The sequence below is a fragment of the Leptonotus elevatus genome, chromosome 2 (assembly GCF_054856555.1).
Source record: "Leptonotus elevatus isolate MCC_2025b chromosome 2, RoL_Lele_1.0, whole genome shotgun sequence".
In the NCBI taxonomy this organism is placed as follows: Eukaryota; Metazoa; Chordata; class Actinopteri; order Syngnathiformes; family Syngnathidae; genus Leptonotus; species Leptonotus elevatus.
The window spans coordinates 12,588,505-12,607,571 of record NC_141240.1 but is presented as its reverse complement, the minus strand read 5'-3'; the positions used below and the strand labels follow the sequence as shown (position 1 = coordinate 12,607,571).

General features: G+C 41.5%; 1 protein-coding gene across 7 annotated transcripts in view; it reads left to right on the top strand.

Moving 5' to 3' along the window:
• Positions 1-18,745, top strand: part of LOC147178465 (myelin transcription factor 1-like) — a 93,280-nt gene extending 74,535 nt beyond the window's left edge. For 5 of the 7 annotated variants that reach the window (XM_086068265.1, XM_086068269.1, XM_086068271.1 and 2 more), the window contains 16 exons: positions 644-778; positions 2,066-2,156; positions 2,367-2,480; positions 3,974-4,188; positions 5,279-5,466; positions 6,613-6,870; positions 7,778-7,932; positions 8,065-8,127; positions 9,533-9,601; positions 10,064-10,126; positions 10,436-10,516; positions 10,989-11,210; positions 11,395-11,486; positions 11,564-11,667; positions 13,829-13,972; positions 14,135-18,745. In XM_086068265.1, coding sequence (XP_085924391.1) covers positions 644-778; positions 2,066-2,156; positions 2,367-2,480; positions 3,974-4,188; positions 5,279-5,466; positions 6,613-6,870; positions 7,778-7,932; positions 8,065-8,127; positions 9,533-9,601; positions 10,064-10,126; positions 10,436-10,516; positions 10,989-11,210; positions 11,395-11,486; positions 11,564-11,667; positions 13,829-13,972; positions 14,135-14,278 — 2,138 coding nt within the window. In that variant the 3' untranslated portion in view covers positions 14,279-18,745. The remainder of the gene's footprint in view (positions 1-643; positions 779-2,065; positions 2,157-2,366; positions 2,481-3,973; positions 4,189-5,278; positions 5,467-6,612; positions 6,871-7,777; positions 7,933-8,064; positions 8,128-9,532; positions 9,602-10,063; positions 10,127-10,435; positions 10,517-10,988; positions 11,211-11,394; positions 11,487-11,563; positions 11,668-13,828; positions 13,973-14,134) is intronic. The other 2 variants (XM_086068266.1, XM_086068267.1) reach the window with 2 other exon arrangements.
• Positions 18,746-19,067: the final 322 nt, after the last annotated feature.

Genomic DNA, 19,067 nt, shown 5'->3' with positions numbered 1-19,067 from the left:
ATGCCTGAATGGTGCAATGAGATCCACACCGAGAGGTGAATCATAATAAAATCGAATTCTTACTTCTGGCTGACGGCCAGAGATTTACAGAATTTATTTGACATGTATACTTATGCAATTGTGTACTTTTACGGGTGATTGTAATATTTTCGTGTTCATGAGAGTGGGAAAATGTTATGTGGTATGTGGCAGTGCAATTCAGCACCACTGTAAACATATATTAATGCTGCCGACAGTTATTAGTATCATATTTTTGTAATGGCATTTTACACAATACATCATTATTGGATCCAGCCGGTGGTGTGTGTGGAAATGTTCAAACCGGTCAACTACGATCCAGTTACCTTGCATAATATTTTAAACTTTTGACATAGACATTGTCATAAAGTTATTAAAGACAATAAAATGTCATGTTGCCTGTGAACAGATACACACAAGACAAGAAGAAGAACACTCAGATGGTGCCTTTGCACAGTCTAAACACAAAATACTGTAGTGTATGTCTAGATTTCATGCTCAGTCAAGCAGACTGTCTGATGGCATTAACCACTTTTGTCCTCCTTTTTTCATCCCATCCTCCTTTCTGTTCCACTTCCCTCTCTTCTGCCTCTAACTTGCGCCCCGCCTCGTCTTGTCTATCTAGAGAGTATTCGGTCAGAGAAGAGGGAAATCAAGTGTCCCACCCCAGGGTGTGACGGGACGGGTCATGTGACTGGCCTTTACCCCCACCACCGTAGCCTATCAGGCTGCCCTCACAAGGACAGGATTCCCCCAGAGAGTGAGTTTCATTCCAGATTAAATTCAACATATAAAGACGGAACGGTGAAAAGTAGATGACTGTGATTGAAACCTTTTTGTGGTGGCACCAAATTGTATTCACAAAGGTGGTTTATTCCTGTTTGCATTTTGAAAGGTTGCTTTGGTCTACCAAGCATCAATATTTCACATACTGGCAACACTGAGCAGGCTGTTGAGATTGAGCAGTATTCACTCGCTTCAAAAATGTCTTCTGATATAGTTACCTGTAAGAAAATGGAGTTAGTAGAGTAATCCAGGTACCGTAATATTTAAGTAATGTAACCTGATTACCTTGAATTACTTTTGGATTACTCCAATATCAGATATGCTAAAGAAGACAATAAATAAATAAAATATGATTCATATTTATATATTCAGTATTAGTTTGGTCTTACGAATGTTTTAATATGCATGGTTTTAGAATGCAGGAGGAAGCCAGAGCACCGGGTCTTGAAATCCAAAACATAAGAAATGTGAGGAAGATGTGCTAGCCACTTGCTCGCTGTGCTGCAGATAAGATGTGGGTGATTTGTGACGGGATATTGAAACTGTTAATTTATAAGGTGTGAGGGTAGGGCTAGTAACCAGCAGTCTGAAAGCTCACACATTTTTTTGTAAATGTTATTTTAAATGAATTAAGTACTATAGTGAATACGATCCAAACATTCACGATCCATTCCCTCCAAGCTGATTTTAAATTGCCCACTTTTGAGGTGCCCAACACTGTATTGGCCAACACAGCATTGGCCTCTGTCATTTGCCTGAATGGGCAACTAAACCTTTCCAGGGGACGAGCAACGGCGGTCCAGTGAGCTACAGCATATTGTGACCTTTTAACCACTTAACACCGGAAAAGGTTGTTTGAACCGCTCGTTTGAAAACGGGTGAGGACTCAAATCAAATGCTGGCGTCTCTTTTCCAGCATTAAAAATGTAATCATGCAAAATAATCAAAAACATTTAATAAATCTGATTATGTGATTTTTTTGCCTCCTGTAATATTGGATCACACTTACTTAAAAAAAAAAATCCTAATTATTAAATGCTGGTCTATGTATTCCGTTACTCCCCAAGCCTGCTGACAAAGGTCATCCTTTCAATAAGGTTCAAACATAACCATGTTTTAAAGGAGATTTTTTTTCTTCTGCTTTCTGCTCTGTTATTCTCTCCTACAGATACTTTACCCATCAAGTTGCATCATGCTTTAAGATATGATTCCAATACTGTTTAATAAACTAAAGTAAGACATTGTGTTCATGCCTCCTTAGTTCTGGCCATGCATGAGAATGTGCTGAAGTGTCCAACTCCTGGTTGCACCGGTCAGGGCCATGTTAACAGCAACCGTAACACACACCGCAGGTATGCATACAGAACAGCATTGTGTATGTGCTGCTTACATCTGTTTTTGTTGGACGTGGGCAGGGTTTTCTGCCTTTTTGTTATCTGCAAGCTCATATATTTATGTATGCAGGACAGCAGTTGTGTCAGTCCACATCAGTGTGGTGCAGATTTACACGGTCAGCATTCTCTCGCTAAATATGAATCTTTCTCCTCCTCCAACCTCTCAAGTCTTTCGGGATGTCCCATTGCAGCGGCGGAGAAGCTGTCCAAGAGCCAAGACAAGCAGCTTTCGCAGCCTGGCAGCGACCTCCTCAAAGGAAGTCCAAATGACAGAGTGCTCAGGTGTGTGCCCAAAGATGTCACGTCAGTCACATCATCAAGCTGAACACATGAATTGATCATTGGTTGTAAAACGGATTCTGAACGTGCTGGTATCGTGACTGTTCTATGTTTTCATGAATTATTTAAATACAAAGTAGTAATGCATTTTTTATATGCATATTTTTGCTTGCGGTAACATTAAATATATGCAATCACTGGTTTATATGTAAATCAGTGGAGCAGGGCCCAATCAATATGTAATAACGTTCAATGCAAGAGCTTGATATTTTTCTTTTTCTTTGTACACTGCATCATTGCTGCCTCTTTTCCCTCTTACAATGATAAACACATTGTTAATATACATACCTGACAGCAAAACTGTGCGTTGTCGTCGGAAAAGCAGAAATGTTCACCTAATGACATGCCGTGACGTCGGTTGCTGGGATCCTTATGAGCTTAGGGCCTGGCTGAATTCAAGAAACTCTTGAAGCATCCACTCGGGTGGTCTAATCATTAGTGCCACTGTGTTAACACGGACATCTCTTTCTCACCGTTAATCTCCCCAGCTGGCCAGGCACCCTCATTAAGGCCAAAAGAATGATGATTAGCGTAAATGAGACATCTATATTATGCTAAGTCCGTGCTCTTCCTCATTGGTATTTTAATTAATAATGCAGGGAAGATGCTAATTATTCAAGCTATAGGGGCATTTTGGGGGGTCACATTAAAGCCGAGTCCTCCCTTGGTGAGAAGACAGCTGAGCTGTCTGTGTTCAACATCCAAGCCACGTTCTAACGCAACTCCTGTTAATGTATAGAAAGAAAGAGAAAAAGATCAAACCCCCTGTGATCCTCTCGTAAAAATGGCCTTGTGAGGCCGTCCCTTTATTTGCATTCTGTATGAGGACCTTCCTGACAGATCATGACTTCAGACTAGCTCATGCAGCTGATTATGAGCATGTGACGGACTATATGTGATATTGGATGGCGAGGTGGAGGAAAAGAGGGCTGGGCCAAAGGGGGGTAGGGAGCTCATAGATAAGGAGGGGGATGGAGGGAAAGAAAGCAAAAGATGAGGAAGGTGACCCCACCCCTACACTGCCCCCCTCCCAGTTATACCACTCCCCCTTCTGTTCTTCCTCAGCCGCCTCTTTTCTTTTCCCGTCTCCCCTCGCCCTTCTGCCTCTTTCGGCTCTATCAGTGGATTTACGCCAACAGGTCTGACAAAAGCGCTGGCTCTTTAGGAAAACGAGAGGGCTTAAAGCTCATAAATTCCATGCTGTACAACATGCAAATGTGCCCTCTGCTGATAAGAGAGCTTTTAATCCAGCAGCACTCCTGCTAAGTACACTGTTGCCCCTATCTTCCCTCTCTCACTGTCACGCTGTACCTCCCTCTCTTATTCTCTCATTTGTTTTTGTTTTCTGTGCTGATTGTGTGATCCTTTACTCCATTTCCTCCTCTATTCTCCCGTTAGTGTTTTACCCTGACGCGTGCTCCTTGTCATCCTCGTAGGCCCATGTGCTTCGTAAAGCAACTGGAGATGCCCCAGTATGGTAGCTACAGGCCCAACATGGCGCCGACCACACCCCGCGCTAACCTGGCCAAGGAGCTGGAGAAATATTCCAAGGTGTCCTTCGATTATGCAAGCTTTGATGCTCAAGTGTTCGGGAAGCGTATGCTTGCGCCAAAGATGCCCACCAGCGAAACCTCACCCAAAGCCTTCAAAAGTAAGAGAGGAGGCACACTCAACACTTGGCCCAATACAAAAGTTGTATTTGAACATGTTTAAAGGGGAAGTCAACCCCCCCTCCCCAAAAAATTCTTGACAATAATTTGTTCTATGCAGCCCCACTAGTCTTAATACGGTATTCTGGTCAATATTGCGTTAGTGGAATATGAGATAAGCAGCAACATCGAGCCGTTTTTATCAATATCAGAGGGCGGCCATTTTGCCACTTGCTGTGGAGTGAAAATATACTCACAGTTGCTCAGGTCTCAGGTAACAACCAATCACAGCTCAGCTTCAGAAAACAGGTGAGCTGTGATTGGTCGTTGCCTGACCCCTGAGCAACTGTGATGTCATCTTCAGTCCACAGCCAGTAGCAAAATGGCTGCACCCTAAAATGGATCAAAACGTCTGGATTTTGCTGAATAATATTCCACAAATGTAATATTTATCAAAATGTCATGTTTAGACAGGTGAGGTCACATATAACTAAACTAAATGACCAATTACGACTCAAGCTTACAAACTTCACATGACAAAACTTAGAGAACAGGGCAGCCTTGATTGGTCGTTACCTGAGCCCTGAGCAACTGTGATGTCATCTTCAGTCAAAATGGCGGCCCACTGAGTTGGATCTTTGGTTGGATCTCATATTGTACAAATGTAATATTCATCAGCATTCAGAATGTCATGTTCAGACTAGCGAGGTCACATACAACATATTATTGTCAAGAAATGTTTAAGGTTGACTTCCCCTTTAAATGACCATTTACGGCTCGGCTTACAAACGTCACATGACCAAACTCAGAATGCAGTTGAGCCGTGATTGGTCGTTGCCTGAGCCCTGAGCAACTGTGACGTCATTTTCAGTCAACAGCAAGTGTCAAAAGGGCCGCCCCCTGAGATGGATAAAAATGGGTGGCTTTTTCTGCTTAATTCATTTTCCACAAGCGCAATATTAATCAGAATGACGTTTTTAGAGTAGTGGGGGTGCATACACCGTAGTCTTGTCAAGACATTTTTGGGGTTGGTTCCCCCTTTAACACTGTCATGTCTGGTCATTGTTTTTATTCAAATGGCTTTTCTTGCAGGTAAACCCTCGTTCCCCAAATCCTCATCGCCCAGCCTTAGCCTCCATGGTTACGGCAAACCTTCCTCTTTGGTCTATGACTACTCCCATGATGCCGAAGCTGCCCACATGGCTGCCACCGCTATCCTCAACCTGTCGACACGGTGCTGGGAGAAACCGGAGAACCTTAGCACCAAACCACAAAACAAGGTATGCCACCGCCATCCAAATGTTATTGAAACGTTATTTACAAGGTATGTCATCATTGTAACGATGACGCCTTTCATCTCGCCTCAAAGCTCAGCAATTACAACCGCATTGTAGCCTGAGACACAGCAGGGCACAACAATCTCCTTTCTCTTCTTCGTGTTTCTGCCATCCCACCAGTTGTGTATCATCAAATCGGGCACTGACTCACAGCAACAGCGGCGGTTGAGATGCACTTGCATCACCTATCCCGTTCTCTTTCATCCTTACATCCCACACACTTCTCATGTTGCTGTTGAATTTGGCCCACGGCCAGTTCCGTGGATTACTTTTACTCCACCAGGTATCTTTTTTTTTGTTGTTGAATAATCTGGAGCACAGATCTCCCACTCTCGCCAGTCTTTCTTTCATTTTCTTTTTTCATCGTCTCTTTTCATCCATCCTCACCATCCCTCTCTTCTGCGCTGCAGTTCATTTTTGCCCCCGTGTTTTCATCTCCACTCGGCCGATACCCTGTAATACTGTTTACCCTCTTTGAGCACACAGGAGGTGTAATTGGAATGCCACTTCGGCCTATATTGTGACTCTTAAAGCAGTTTTCCTTCACAGTGGGAAAATGTAATTGCTTCATCATTTTTCCATTTCCTGTCTTGGTTTTAGGAGGATGCCTTAGACATACAAATGTAGGGTGGTGAATATCTCACGATACAGCAGCTCCAACTGTTGTTGTCTCCGTGTCATGTGACCTCGCTGTGTATGTAGTACAATGGCTCACATCAACAAGGACGGAATCAGAGTCTGAGCCAGTTAAAAATCAATAATGGAACAGTGAGCACATCAACATGGGACATTTCTGGGAACAGTTCCCATTTCCTTTCCTCCTCTATCCCTTTTATAGTTTTTTTGGGGCCTGTGATTCAACATGTGCATGTGCATTGCCATTTTAGAAGAAATCAAATAAAACAACACAGTGCATCTCCTTTCTTAACAGAACTGGACACGGAGCAAACACAGACACACTCTTGGTGCCACTTATTCAACTTATCACAATGAATAGAGCAGCTTTACAAAGTGAAAGTAGCTTCATGTTATCATATCATAAGGGAGGTTCCAAATGTCTGTTGAGGTCAGTCCTGATTATTTCCCCAGGAAATGGACATTGAAGTGGATGAGAATGGTACCCTGGACCTGAGTATGAAGAAGCCCATCAAACATGAAGGCAGCCTGTCTGGCACCAGCCCAGGGGTCCGTTCCCCAGACCCTTCTTCTTCCTCGTCTTCCTCTCTGCATCACGGGGGAAGCAGTGGGATGACGTCACCAAACCTACAGAGCTACAAGCAGGAGGAGTGGGAGGGGCCTCTGGATTTTACCAAACACAACCGCCAAAGGGAGGAGGAAATGGACGAGGTCAGTATATTGCTACTGTGCAAAAAAAAATACATAAAAATCAGGCAGTATTTCCTGCGCTGTTGATCACAGAGGAGCTGTTGCAACATAAAGAAATCCCATCAGACAGAAACCTCAGCTTGTTTATTTCTTGTAGCCCTTTCCTCTTTCTATTGTTCATTTATGTCACAGAAAGAGTTACTGCTCAGTTAAGACATTGCACTGAGAAACAGAGGTGGTGTGTCAGGTGCATTGCACCATCCTTTCCGTATGCTAATCCCTACTGCTTTGAACTTTTTCAAAAGAAATATAAAAGACAGGATTTTTAATGACAATAGCGTGCATTGAGAAAAATCCCTTTTGCCAGAAAAGTTATTCAACTTTAAATATAGGCACAAAGACATTTGAAAAGTTTAAAAGTATACTTATTTCTATGGAATAAAAATGTTAACTTAATTAAATTATTAAAACCTCACTAATCCATTTGGTCAGTCTACATATAAATTATAGCTATTAAAAAAGTGGACAAATCAACATCCTTTGAGTCAAATGTGCTGGAAGTGAGAAATGACTGCAAACAAGTATCGTAAAAAATGTCAGACTCTGGCCACCGCATCAATTTTATCATGGACTCACAACATTTATTCATTTCTTAAAAATGCTCATCATTCATCAACAAGCATCTGTCAGATTTTATCATGTTGTAATTTTAGCATTGTATTCTGACATCTTCAAGTTGATTTTTTAATGGTGAGCTCCTCGTGGATTTGACAAAAATGAGCATTTGTCCACTCGCTTTCCATGTACATGTCTTTTCCCAACATTTCTATTTCCTAAATTTGTCAAACGTTCCAAAAAGTGATGCAGCTCTAGCCACACACATTACCAAGCATGACTGTCCTATTAATTAGATTTTCACATTTTCCAGATGGATCACGCCGGACAGTCGTATGTGTCATCCGACCCAGAGGACAATGACATGATGCAGGACTTAATGGAGGACAGGAAGTACCCCGGAGAAGTCACAACCCCAAATTTCAAGGTCAAGTTCCAGCCTAAGGACAGCAAGAAGGAGCTGCTTTCGTAAGTATCAAGACTACCGACATTCCCCGTTGGCACGCTTAGGTTGTTTGAATGGGAGGCTGCGCATAGAGTAGGCTCTGTGCTTTGCTTTATTCTGTTCTCTTTTTTTTTTTTTTCTTTGTTTCTGTCCAGATGTCCAACACCCGGGTGCGATGGCAGCGGCCACATCACTGGGAACTACGCATCTCATCGCAGGTACACATCAGTGCAGTGCACACACTTTCCTTCTGCCGTTTTTAGTGGTATTTTGAAATGAATAAAACAGGTGGGGCACGTAACAGTACTTTAGTGATGCTTAAAATGTGGTACAAGTACCACTGGTAGTAACTGGGCTCCCTCTAGTGGTACCTCAAAGAATCACTGATTTCAATACTAGAGATAAACCAATATGTTTAATTTTTTCAGGGCCGATACTGATACATTTATTGCTAGTCAAGGAGACAGATACATGAATTTGAAGCCGATATTCCATTTCAATAAAAGAGAAAAAATATTGGCGTCCAAAAAATTTCAAATACAAATTTCAACTCTTAACTAAAAGCATATGTTTATTGATTAACTTTTCTGACTTGCAAAATGATGATTTTTCTTTCTCTTTTTTTTAAATCTTGGACAGAAATTCGAACAAAAACTTCAGGGAGCTCCCAGAGTCATCAATATGTCTTAAAAACTAAATGAAAACCTAAACAAATTAATATCATAACTCCCTATAGTTTTCTATAGTAAAAAATGTTTTCCAAAATTTCAAAATAACTGAAATGTTAACCTTTCATGTATCTTTGTTTTACTTTCAAACAAAAACAAAAGATGGAGAGGAATCACGTGTTGCTCGCCATTTAAAATGGATAGAAGAACCGTGTGAAGAATCATTAAAAAGCAAAAACTGTAATGGAATCACGTTTGTAAATCAGCATTATTCATAGCATATTGATAGTGATTAAAGTGAATTAAAAATGTGTTTTAATTACATCACATTTCATTCCAACAGCACTGTCATAAATTGCCGAAACAAGAGAGCTGCTATGATTCATTGTAAAACGGATGCATTCCAATTACAATTTTAATGTACAATCTAGCAGATTAATGTTGTTGTTTTTTCCGGGGGTCATTTTCTCTTTGTTCTAGTCGTAGTTGGATGATTGTTTGCAAATACTTCCTGATTGTTAGCAAAATCCACGGAGCACAATTTATTTGTGCCTCTAAAGCCTATATTTAAAAAAATGGTTGATGGCAAAAACAGTAGTATAAGGATTATGGGTGTTTATTTATACATAATACATTCATTTTGTCACTGGCTAACTGTTAAAGATGCTGCCGCTATCTGCCATTCTCCTGAATTCAAAACACTAATTCAAACGTTATACTCCCGAGGTAATATTGTAGTGTACCACCAAGAGGCAAAGGCAGCCAGTGACACTTAGATATGCATCAGTGATTTACTTCTTGCCGCCTGTCCCCTTTTTCCTAAATGACCTTGGTATGCCTTGCAATCTCGATTCCCCTTCACTCACGTCTTTTTCCCCTCGTACCTTCTCCTCTGTCTTCTTCCTCTTCTTCTGCCTGTCCTTCACTCGCTCTCCTCCCCCAACCGTCCCTTCAGTCTATCTGGGTGTCCTCTCGCTGATAAGAGCCTCCGGTCCCTCATGGCAGCACACACCCCTGAACTCAAGTATGTCTGCGCTACACCTTCACTGTTTTCTCACAGCACTGCTACTGACACCAGCGCCTGCACACAGCTTTGATTCTGCTTATCTGTAGTTGTTTGCTGCTGCCTCTGCTCAGTCTGGCCTTGGACGATGCTTGCTTTGATTTCAATTAGTGACAATGTAAATGCAATAAGACCAGAGGTGGTCAAAGTGAAAACCCTGCCACAGTTGGCTTTAGCCCCAGGTGCTAGCGAGCTAGCTAGCTAGCTCCCATGGTGCTTGTTCACCTTTTAGGGAGCTAGCTAGCTCGCTAGCATCTGGGGCTGAAGCCAAACTGTGGCAGGGTTTTTATTTTCTGGACCTGGACTTGCCACCTCTGTAAAAGACCTGAAAGGTGTCGATTGAAAAGATACACTGAAAACAAATGGCATTAAAAGCAGTCTTTCTGTCATCATCACCTTTTCATTGTGGCGTTTTGCTTCCAGGTGTCCCACCCCAGGATGCGACGGCTCAGGTCATATCACGGGAAACTACGGCTCCCATCGAAGGTAACACACAAGCAAGAAAGGCTCATACAAGCACTTGCACAGACAATTTCACGCGCACACACACAGTCAGTCAGAGAGGCTCAGTGACAGTTTATGGTAGAATTAGACAGGGACTACATACACACACATATTACTATAATTCTATGCTTTCGTCCATATTTGGCACTTGAGTTGAATTGGTTTGTGATTTGGTTGAAGAACCTCTGTGAAAATATTCTTCCTTGCCTTTGTTATCTTTCTTTAACAAGAAATCACTTGACCAGCCCTTTCTCAACCTTATGTTATCAATTCCATACTTTCTGTTTTCAGTCTCTCTGGGTGCCCGCGTGCCAAGAAAAGTGGAATTAAAACTCCTACCAAGGACAACCAGGAGGACTCGGAGCTTTTAAAGTTCGTAAAGAAAGCCTTAATGTCCGCTTTTAGCAAGACTTACGTAAAGTGCAATGAAGGGAGAGCGAGGAAAGTCAATGTGAATCATATGCAGAGGTAGCGACCTGTCCACGTGACTGCATCAGTCAGGCCACGACTCTCGGGGAAAGACATTGAGCTGCACATAGTGACCGTGAAAGTCAAGTAATGTAGAGCAGATTGTCAGTACATATGAAATACATGAGCTTCATGTTGCATTTGCGCACAAAAACAGTAATGTCAACAGGATGATAAGTAGCTCGTTGTTTCCAGTAGTGTTATTGTTTGCTTGATAGAGTGTAAATGACTGCATTGAGTAATTATTCTTTGGGCCCTGGGAGAGTGTGTAACTTCAATCTCATCTTCACTCTTCAACGCTCTTTCCACACCTGTCCATCATTCTCGCTCTCTCTCTCTCTTTCTTCTTCTTTCCCCGCTGCTTTGCCCCCAGCAGATGTCCGGTGCCGGGTTGCGACAGCCTGGGACACATCAGCGGGAAGTACGCCACGCATCGTAGCGCCTACGGGTGTCCGCTTGCAGCCCGCAGGCAGAAGGAGGGTCTCCTGAACGGCACACCCTTCAACTGGAAGGCCTTCAAGACAGAAGGACCGTCATGTCCCACCCCGGGATGTGACGGCTCCGGACACGCAAACGGCAGCTTCCTCACACACCGCAGGTAAGCTACAAGTTGATCTTCCTCGCGATCTAGCCTCAAGTAACAAAGAGGTTGTTTTTTTTTATATTTCTGTTTGAACTTAGGAAGGAAAGCAGAATGTTTTTTGGGCCATGTAATTCATGCTGATCATCTTATAGTAGCGTCAATGTATGGTACGCCACAAGTAAATGTGTGTTTTGTGCAGCCTCTCAGGGTGCCCCAGGGCGTTGTATGCCAAGAAAAAGGCCAAATTTCCCACAGAGGAATATCTGAGCTCCAAGTTCAGAGCGAGTGACGGTAAGATTTGTTTGTGTTTTAAAATATGTTCAAACACCTAGAAGTGCTTTTAAACTGATGTCATTCTGCCTGTTTAGTTCTGGACAACGATGAGGACATCAAGCAGCTCAACAAAGAGATTAATGACCTCAACGAGTCCAACAACGAAATGGAGGCAGATGTAGTCAACCTGCAAACTCAGGTGTGTGTCTCCGTCGTTTAAGTCTATCCTCAGCCAATTGATTTGACATATATTTATATGGGCTTCTATAAGTTCAGCGTATTTGTGGCGCGGCATTTTTGAATGCGCCTAATCACGCATTTTTTTTAGACCCTGTCCTCCGTTATTCACTTCAAAAGTCACGTTTTCACAGTTTTTGCACTCAGGCCAAAGTCATGCCTAATACATGTATTGCTTTGGCCCCATCTTGTGGTATCTGGATGCCAAGCACCATTGTTGACATTAGGGATGGGTGGGTATTGGTATTGGGCCGATACCTGACCTCATTTCAAGGTATCGGTACTCGCGATGGTGGATGATAACAGTAACGGCTGTCATCTTGTAGCCGTGATATGGTCAGGAAGTAGAAATGAGAAGAATTGACATTCATTTCCTGCAAGTTTAGGGAAGAATGCTATATTGGGAAAGCAGACTCACTGTCAGCATCAGGCGCATTTCTGAGGCGGGGCAAACCTTTTATCAAACAGACAGTGAAAAGAGCCAATCAGCAAAGAGCGGACATGACGTCATAAAAGAGGAGTAAACACATGGATGTACATATGAAATATATAACATTAATATGTAAGTCTGTGAGTAAATAGTATGGGCGGATACGGAGTAATTTCAACATGGCTGATCAAAGAGAGACAGTAGTGATTGACTTGACTTATGTCATTGTTACAGTAAAAACTTGATGATTCATTGTGTCATAAGTGGCACTGTTTTTTGATATACGACATCTTCTTTGAAATGGGTGGAGCAAACTGATAGATTAAAATCTTTCTAAAGCGGGTGGGAAGCAAAGTGGACAGAACATGTATTGAAATAAATGCTTCTACACAGCAAAATCGCCAGTGTTAGATTAACACTGAGAGTGTTAAATCTAAAAAAAAAAGAAAAAAAAAGAAGTATTTACTGTACATGTGTCCACACCAATGAGTGTAAATCTGACACTTTTCAAAGTATAATTTGTTTCCCACACTTAACCAGTGTTACTCCAACCCTGTATGGTGTTAAAAATCTACACTGGTAAACACTGAGTAGTGTTGAAAGTACTCTGCACTAATGTCAGTGTTAGTCAAGTCAAACTACACTTGACTCTGGTAAATGCTACTTCATTTTGATAGCGTTTTTCCTCCTTACAAGGCCCACAAAGCACTTTACATTGTGACTACTGATGACACGGCATCAGGAGAAACTGGGGGGTTCAGTATTTTGCTCAAGGGTACTTTGACATAGTCACACTGGGCTGGGATCAAACCCACTCTCAGGGACGACCACTCTACCACTGCGCCACGCCACCCCAGCAATAACAACTGGATGTATCGCTATTGAAATGTCGACAGCGCGCTGCAAAATTGGAAAGTTTCTCCTTCACCGGAAATCTGGGTGTGGTCAGTTTAACAAGGTAGCGCTATTCACGTTACACCCAACATCCACCCCAACACTCAAAGGGACACTTGACGGATTCAGCAGTGAAAAGTACATTTTTTGTCCAGAATTAATTTGATAACTTCATTATTTTTTCATGGAGAATTAATACTTTTGAAAAAAAAAAATTTTAGGTAACGGCCAATCATGGCTCACCAGTTTTCTGGGTTTGATCCGCAAACTTAGCCATGATTGGTCATTACCTACTTCCTCAGCACAGGTGATGTCATCTTCAGTTGACAGCAAGTGGAATTTTTTTATTTTTATGTATTAATTCTACATGAAAAATAATACAGTTATGACATTAATTATAGACCAAATATGAACTTTTTACTGCTGAAAATGGCTCAATAAGTCAAGTATCCCTTCAAGGAAAGTTACTGTGACAGTGTAACTTTTTATCCTAGCAGTGTTAACCGAACACTGGAAATTTAACACTGACCGACTTGCTGTGTACGTCAGCCGGGTGGGTTGGACTATCGTATAAAATATTTATAATATCATTGACTTAATGTGCATTTCATTATGAGAAGGTCAATTCAAGTTTTTTGATTCAGCCTGAATATTATGTTATGTTTGTGGAATGCAACGAGAAGGAATCCAGCACCGGGTCATCACGTAATGGTCATGGATTGTCCATGAGCAGACACTGAACCGCAACTGATATGACGGTGCCGAACGATCATAACACGGCCCATTTTTTGTGTTGCAGATCACTTCTATGGAAAAGAATTTGAAGAACATTGAGCACGAGAACAAGATGATGGAGGAGCAGAACGAGGCTCTTTTCATGGAGCTGTCTGGGCTGAGCCGGGCCCTGATCCGCAGCCTGGCTAACATACGCGTGCCGCACATGGTGAGTTCTTGCCCACACACACACACACACACACACACACACATGGACGCAGACAAGCACACACCTGGATCTTATTGATTGGCGAAGGCAGATTTGGTGCCAATCCAGCTATTAGTTCTGGTTCTCGGTCTCAGTTGCGATTGGTTGTCGTTTGCACCGCAGCAGGAGCCCATCACGGAGCAGAACTTCGACAGCTACGTGAGCACCCTGACCGACATGTACACCAACAAGGACTGCTTCCAGAGCCCCGAGAACAAGGCTCTACTGGAGAGCATCAACAAAGCTGTGAAGGGCATCAAAGTCTGAGACGCAGCAAAGCGCGCGGAAGAGACGAGCCGTCCGAATGAGCGTGACCGAGTCACAGGGAAATACATCGAATAATATAAATCAAAAACAACAAAAAGGGAATTCAGGTTATTTAAATAAACACAACCCAGGGAGCAATCTGTGAGCAGAAAAGGACGCGGACCAAAATCCCCACCATGCTGCTTCTGGGATCAAGTGAGGACGTGAAGAGGATAGCAATCCTTCAGGATGGAAAGGAAGGCTAAAAGGCTACGATAAGCTACTGTATCTGAGGCGATTCAGTATGCTGTACGCTTACTCATATATCTCTTGCGTGTCCCGAGATGTGGTTGAGGACAAGTCCACTGTTGCCCAGATGATTATTTTTTGGTTTTGGTTTTGGTTTTGCTGGAAAAAATGGAAGACGGCGAACTGGGAAAGGAACAGGAGTCCAACGTTAGTTCTGTAGCATCCACTGTGGCAAGTATGTGTGTGTTCACCAGCTCTTAACAACCCAGCAAGCGCGCACGCACAGCCCAGCAATATAGAGCATGCACTAAACTCATCGCGTGTTTGCTTTTTTCGTTACGACCGCCCATGTTGATCCCATTTTGTGAACGCAGTCAAGTGGCCAGCTGATCCAGGACCAGCCACGGTTGCGTTCTTTCATCATGAGACGTTCCGATTCGGTTGAAATAGCAGCAGATAAAACAACTTTTGTTTCAAACAACAGACGCGCGCGTGTAGTCAGGGTGTGCACACATTTCATCTTATGTTAGTCGTCATATCAATAGTATTTATATCAACATAGGAATTGCACTTCATTTCACTGAATAGTTTTGTGGTACAATGATTATTGTTATATATGAATTATTTAAATTTGTGAACTTAAATTGTAACTTATTGACATTTGTTATTGAGGTTTTATTTATTTGAAGCAATTTATTTATTGACTTTGTAAACACAAAAAGAATGCATCTTTAACGGATTAATATGGAAGCGATTTGCAGATGTCGTACATCAATATTTTGAAAATCTTTATACATAAACAACAAGGCATATTTTTTTTTTGTACTTTTTAAAACGAAGGTTTTATAACAAAAAAAGACACCTTTTGCATATTTTTTTTTCAATTATTCTTGTTTTTCTTCATTTTGTTCTTTCTGGTACTGATATGTTCCGAAACACACTACTGAAGGAAGAAGAAAAAAAGACAAATGTATTTATTATTTATTTAATATGAAAGGAATTGAGTGATGGCTGTATATTTATTTTGTTATTTATGTGCGTGATGTGACTATGATGAGTCTGAGTAGTCTTAAAGATCCACTGGTAATATTTAAATAAAGACAAAAAAATCAGCACAGGTATTGTTTGATTGCGTAGGTACGCCAGCAGCGGATTCGAAAAACGGAAAGCAATCACTGTTGCGTTGCTCTCTCTTCTCTGTATCGTTTAAACCAGCTCATGTTTGCTTCTGTGACATAAAAACCAAGGAAACGAAACAAAAAAGTGACCTCCCCAAGCATTTTGTAGCAGCCAACATAACTCACCCCAAACCTCTGTAACGTACTATTATATGCTTACATGATGTACTTGGAACATTTTTTTGTGCAATTATTTCTTTTGGCTTTCAAACACACAAAACACAAAGAAAACTGTAGGATGGCCTCCGTTTGACAAAAAAAAACACACACCCTTGTAGCCTTACCGTAGATCTTTAATTTTTTGATGCACAAAGTGCCAGTAAAAGAAGAGGGGGAAAAAACTCTCTTTATTTCCAGATTCTTGGCATTTTTTCCAATGTCTGGTCACGGGAAGACCACGGCATCAAGAGAGTGGTGATTGTTTCAGATGCCTTTATTTCTCTGCCAAGATGGCCATAAGTACGCTATATATTCATTCTGTATAAATAGATTTGAAAAATGCTATATATATGAATATAAACATACATATATTTTTCCAGTGTAATTGTGGACTTGAGCTTCTACTCCTTATCAAAGCATCGCTCGCTGTCTAGATGAGATGTGAGGGCTGTTATCAGTAGGAGGCAGTTACACTAAGACCTGCTCAACTGTGGCTTTAAATACAACACTCGCTCGAGTTGGCGGCAATTAGGAAATGTTATACGTTACAGTATTCTAGAAAAGTCTTACCATTCCGCCCGCTTTCATTTTATTCGTCTGTCCTTAATCCAGAGATGTTCAAAGAATGACATCTACTGCCTGTATGTCGTACTGAATCTAAGATTGATACTAGATGTTTGGCTCTTTATTTATAAGTGTCATGTAAGTTTCTGTAGAGTTCAAGGGGGGAAAAAAATGGAAAACGAAGGGGGGTTAAAAAAGGGGGGAAAAAAAAGAAAAAGAAAAGATGATGATGATGATGGCTCCAAATAATGTTCTGCACATAGTGTTTGGCTATGTTGTGCAGTTATTGTATTGTTACTGGTCACCACCAGCTGGTCCTTTAATGTCGAAACGAGCAAGTAGGAGACTTTTGGTGTTAAACCCGCCTTCTGAATGGTCTGTCGCAGCTTACTGTGGTGTACGGTATGATCCCCGTGTGTAACTGATGTCAAAGGCATGTTGTCGGTGTGCTTCTAGCCAATGTAGAATGAAACTCCTATGTGCACTTTCTGAAGAACTGTTGAAAATGCCAGCATTTGAATCCTGTTTGTCCAAAAAAAAAAAAAAAAAAAAAAAAGCCGCCTCCTTGATTCTGTGGCTGTCAGAAAAAAAATAAAAATAAGAGATTGGCTTCTAGCTGAGTTTGTCTCTCAGCAGAGTGACACCACAGGTCAGCAGTCAGCTGAGGCCTGGGGTGCGAAGCAAGAAGGCACAGTGCGTGCGTGGGAGTGGGAAATTGATTTGCCAGGCTGCACATTCTTTCTCTTTTTGGAAGTGTTTGTTGCATAAATATGAGTCCATCACTCAAAAGAATGTCAAAGCTTTTTCTGACCCAACACCCCCCCCCCCTCCCCCCCACTCCCGCCGCTCTTCATGTCTTGTGTAACCTTTCCTCAGGAAAGATGGTTTGGATGCATTTGGTTAACAAAGTATTGCATTCTCTCTCTTCCTCTCTCGCTCTTTTTTTCCTCTTCAAATGCACGAGAGTACTATTCAAGACTGTGAATATTTTCCCAACGTATTTGATATGGCATGACCCCTTTTAAACTGCTTGATGAAATTGTCAAGCGAGGTATGTAAATTATTATCGCAGAGGCCGTAAAAGCGTTAACATTGTCAAAAAAAATGTCAGCCGCAGTAGCCTAAAAGTGCTGATTCTGTTCCCACAAATTGTATGTTTGTTTATTTAAATTAAATTGCCCAGTGATAGTCAGGAGTTGCATTATTACTTTAAAAACAAAGTGGCAAGTGCCCTCTATTTCGCCCCCCCCTCCCGCCTTTTTTTGTTCTTTTTTTCTTTTGGGATGCAGTGTCACTTTCAGGGAAACCAGCCTGGACCAAAATCCAGCAGCAAATTCAAAAGTGAAATAAGAAGTGGGATTTGCATTCTGGTTTGAGTTCAGGTTCTCATCAAAACGACAAAGTTTGAGTGGCATATTTCATCAAGCTGACTAAAACCAAAATAGCCCCCCCGCCCAGCATCAATACCCTCCCACTGTAGTGTAAAAAAAAAAAAAGTGTGGTCTTATCATGTGTGCCTTTCTCATGCCACTCATTGAAAAATAATGGTATGGTTTACACTGCTACACAGTCTGGACTGGATCTCTTTACTTTAGGGGGTGTTATAACAAACAGTAACATACAGGCTAACTTTTTGTTCAGGCTAAAGAAACTGTGATCTCATCTGTTGATTCAGGTACCAAACTGCATGGACAGTCGCTGTGAAGGAATTAAAAACAACAACAACAACAACAACACCCCTAGATACTGCATCAGTGTGCAGGGCATTATTTTGAAACAAGTGGACGTCTGTACATATTTCTATTAAGAGGAAACAGTGTTATAGTTGTTGTAATGAAGACAATTGGTTAAAAAATCGTTTCTGACAAAAGAAAATACATCCGCAGCCAAGGCGTGTCCTGCTAGCACATTTTTACAGAGATGAGCTATTTTTACTGGTGATTTTCTAGCCATTGATAATGATATCCTTTTAAATAAGTGCAAAACTTCCAAATTTACAAGCACTTCCACAATGATAGATTGTAAGGTATTTTTGGTTACTTTTGTAGATGTGGTTGTTACTTTGCTACTACACCATTTTATAAAGTGGGACAGGTCTTGGCTGTGTGTCCTCGGGGTCTTTTTTTTCTTTCTTTATGGTTTTAAAATATGATTGCTTTTTTTTTTTTAAGTAAGACACTGTAGTTTGGCTGAATTTGTGACTGTGTGTTTGTGTACTCGTGTACATGTTCCTGTGTCAGTGTTCTAACCCAGAGAAGTGATGTCAGTTATTGTGGGCGTATGAATCATTTTAAATGTTCTCTATGAAACACACAAATAAAGAAACATAGAACAAGGACCACTCTGCTATCAGGTTGTTGTTGTTTTGCATGACTGCGTTCTTTTTCATGAAAACTTAGTATTAAAGTGTGTACCATTTGCCTACACTTTACACTGCAATAGATCTACATAATTTGAAAGGTCCATTTCAATGTGGCCAAAAATTGGTCTTTGGGCTTTTAACGGAAAGGTTCATTTATTCTCCGACCGTATATCCTCACACAGGTGCTGGTGCCCCGATGCCAGCTCACCTTGGGTGAAAGGCAGGCCGGGTACACCCTAAACTGGTCGACACAAACTTGTTTTAAGATTAGCATTTGTATAAGATCACAATGAAATGA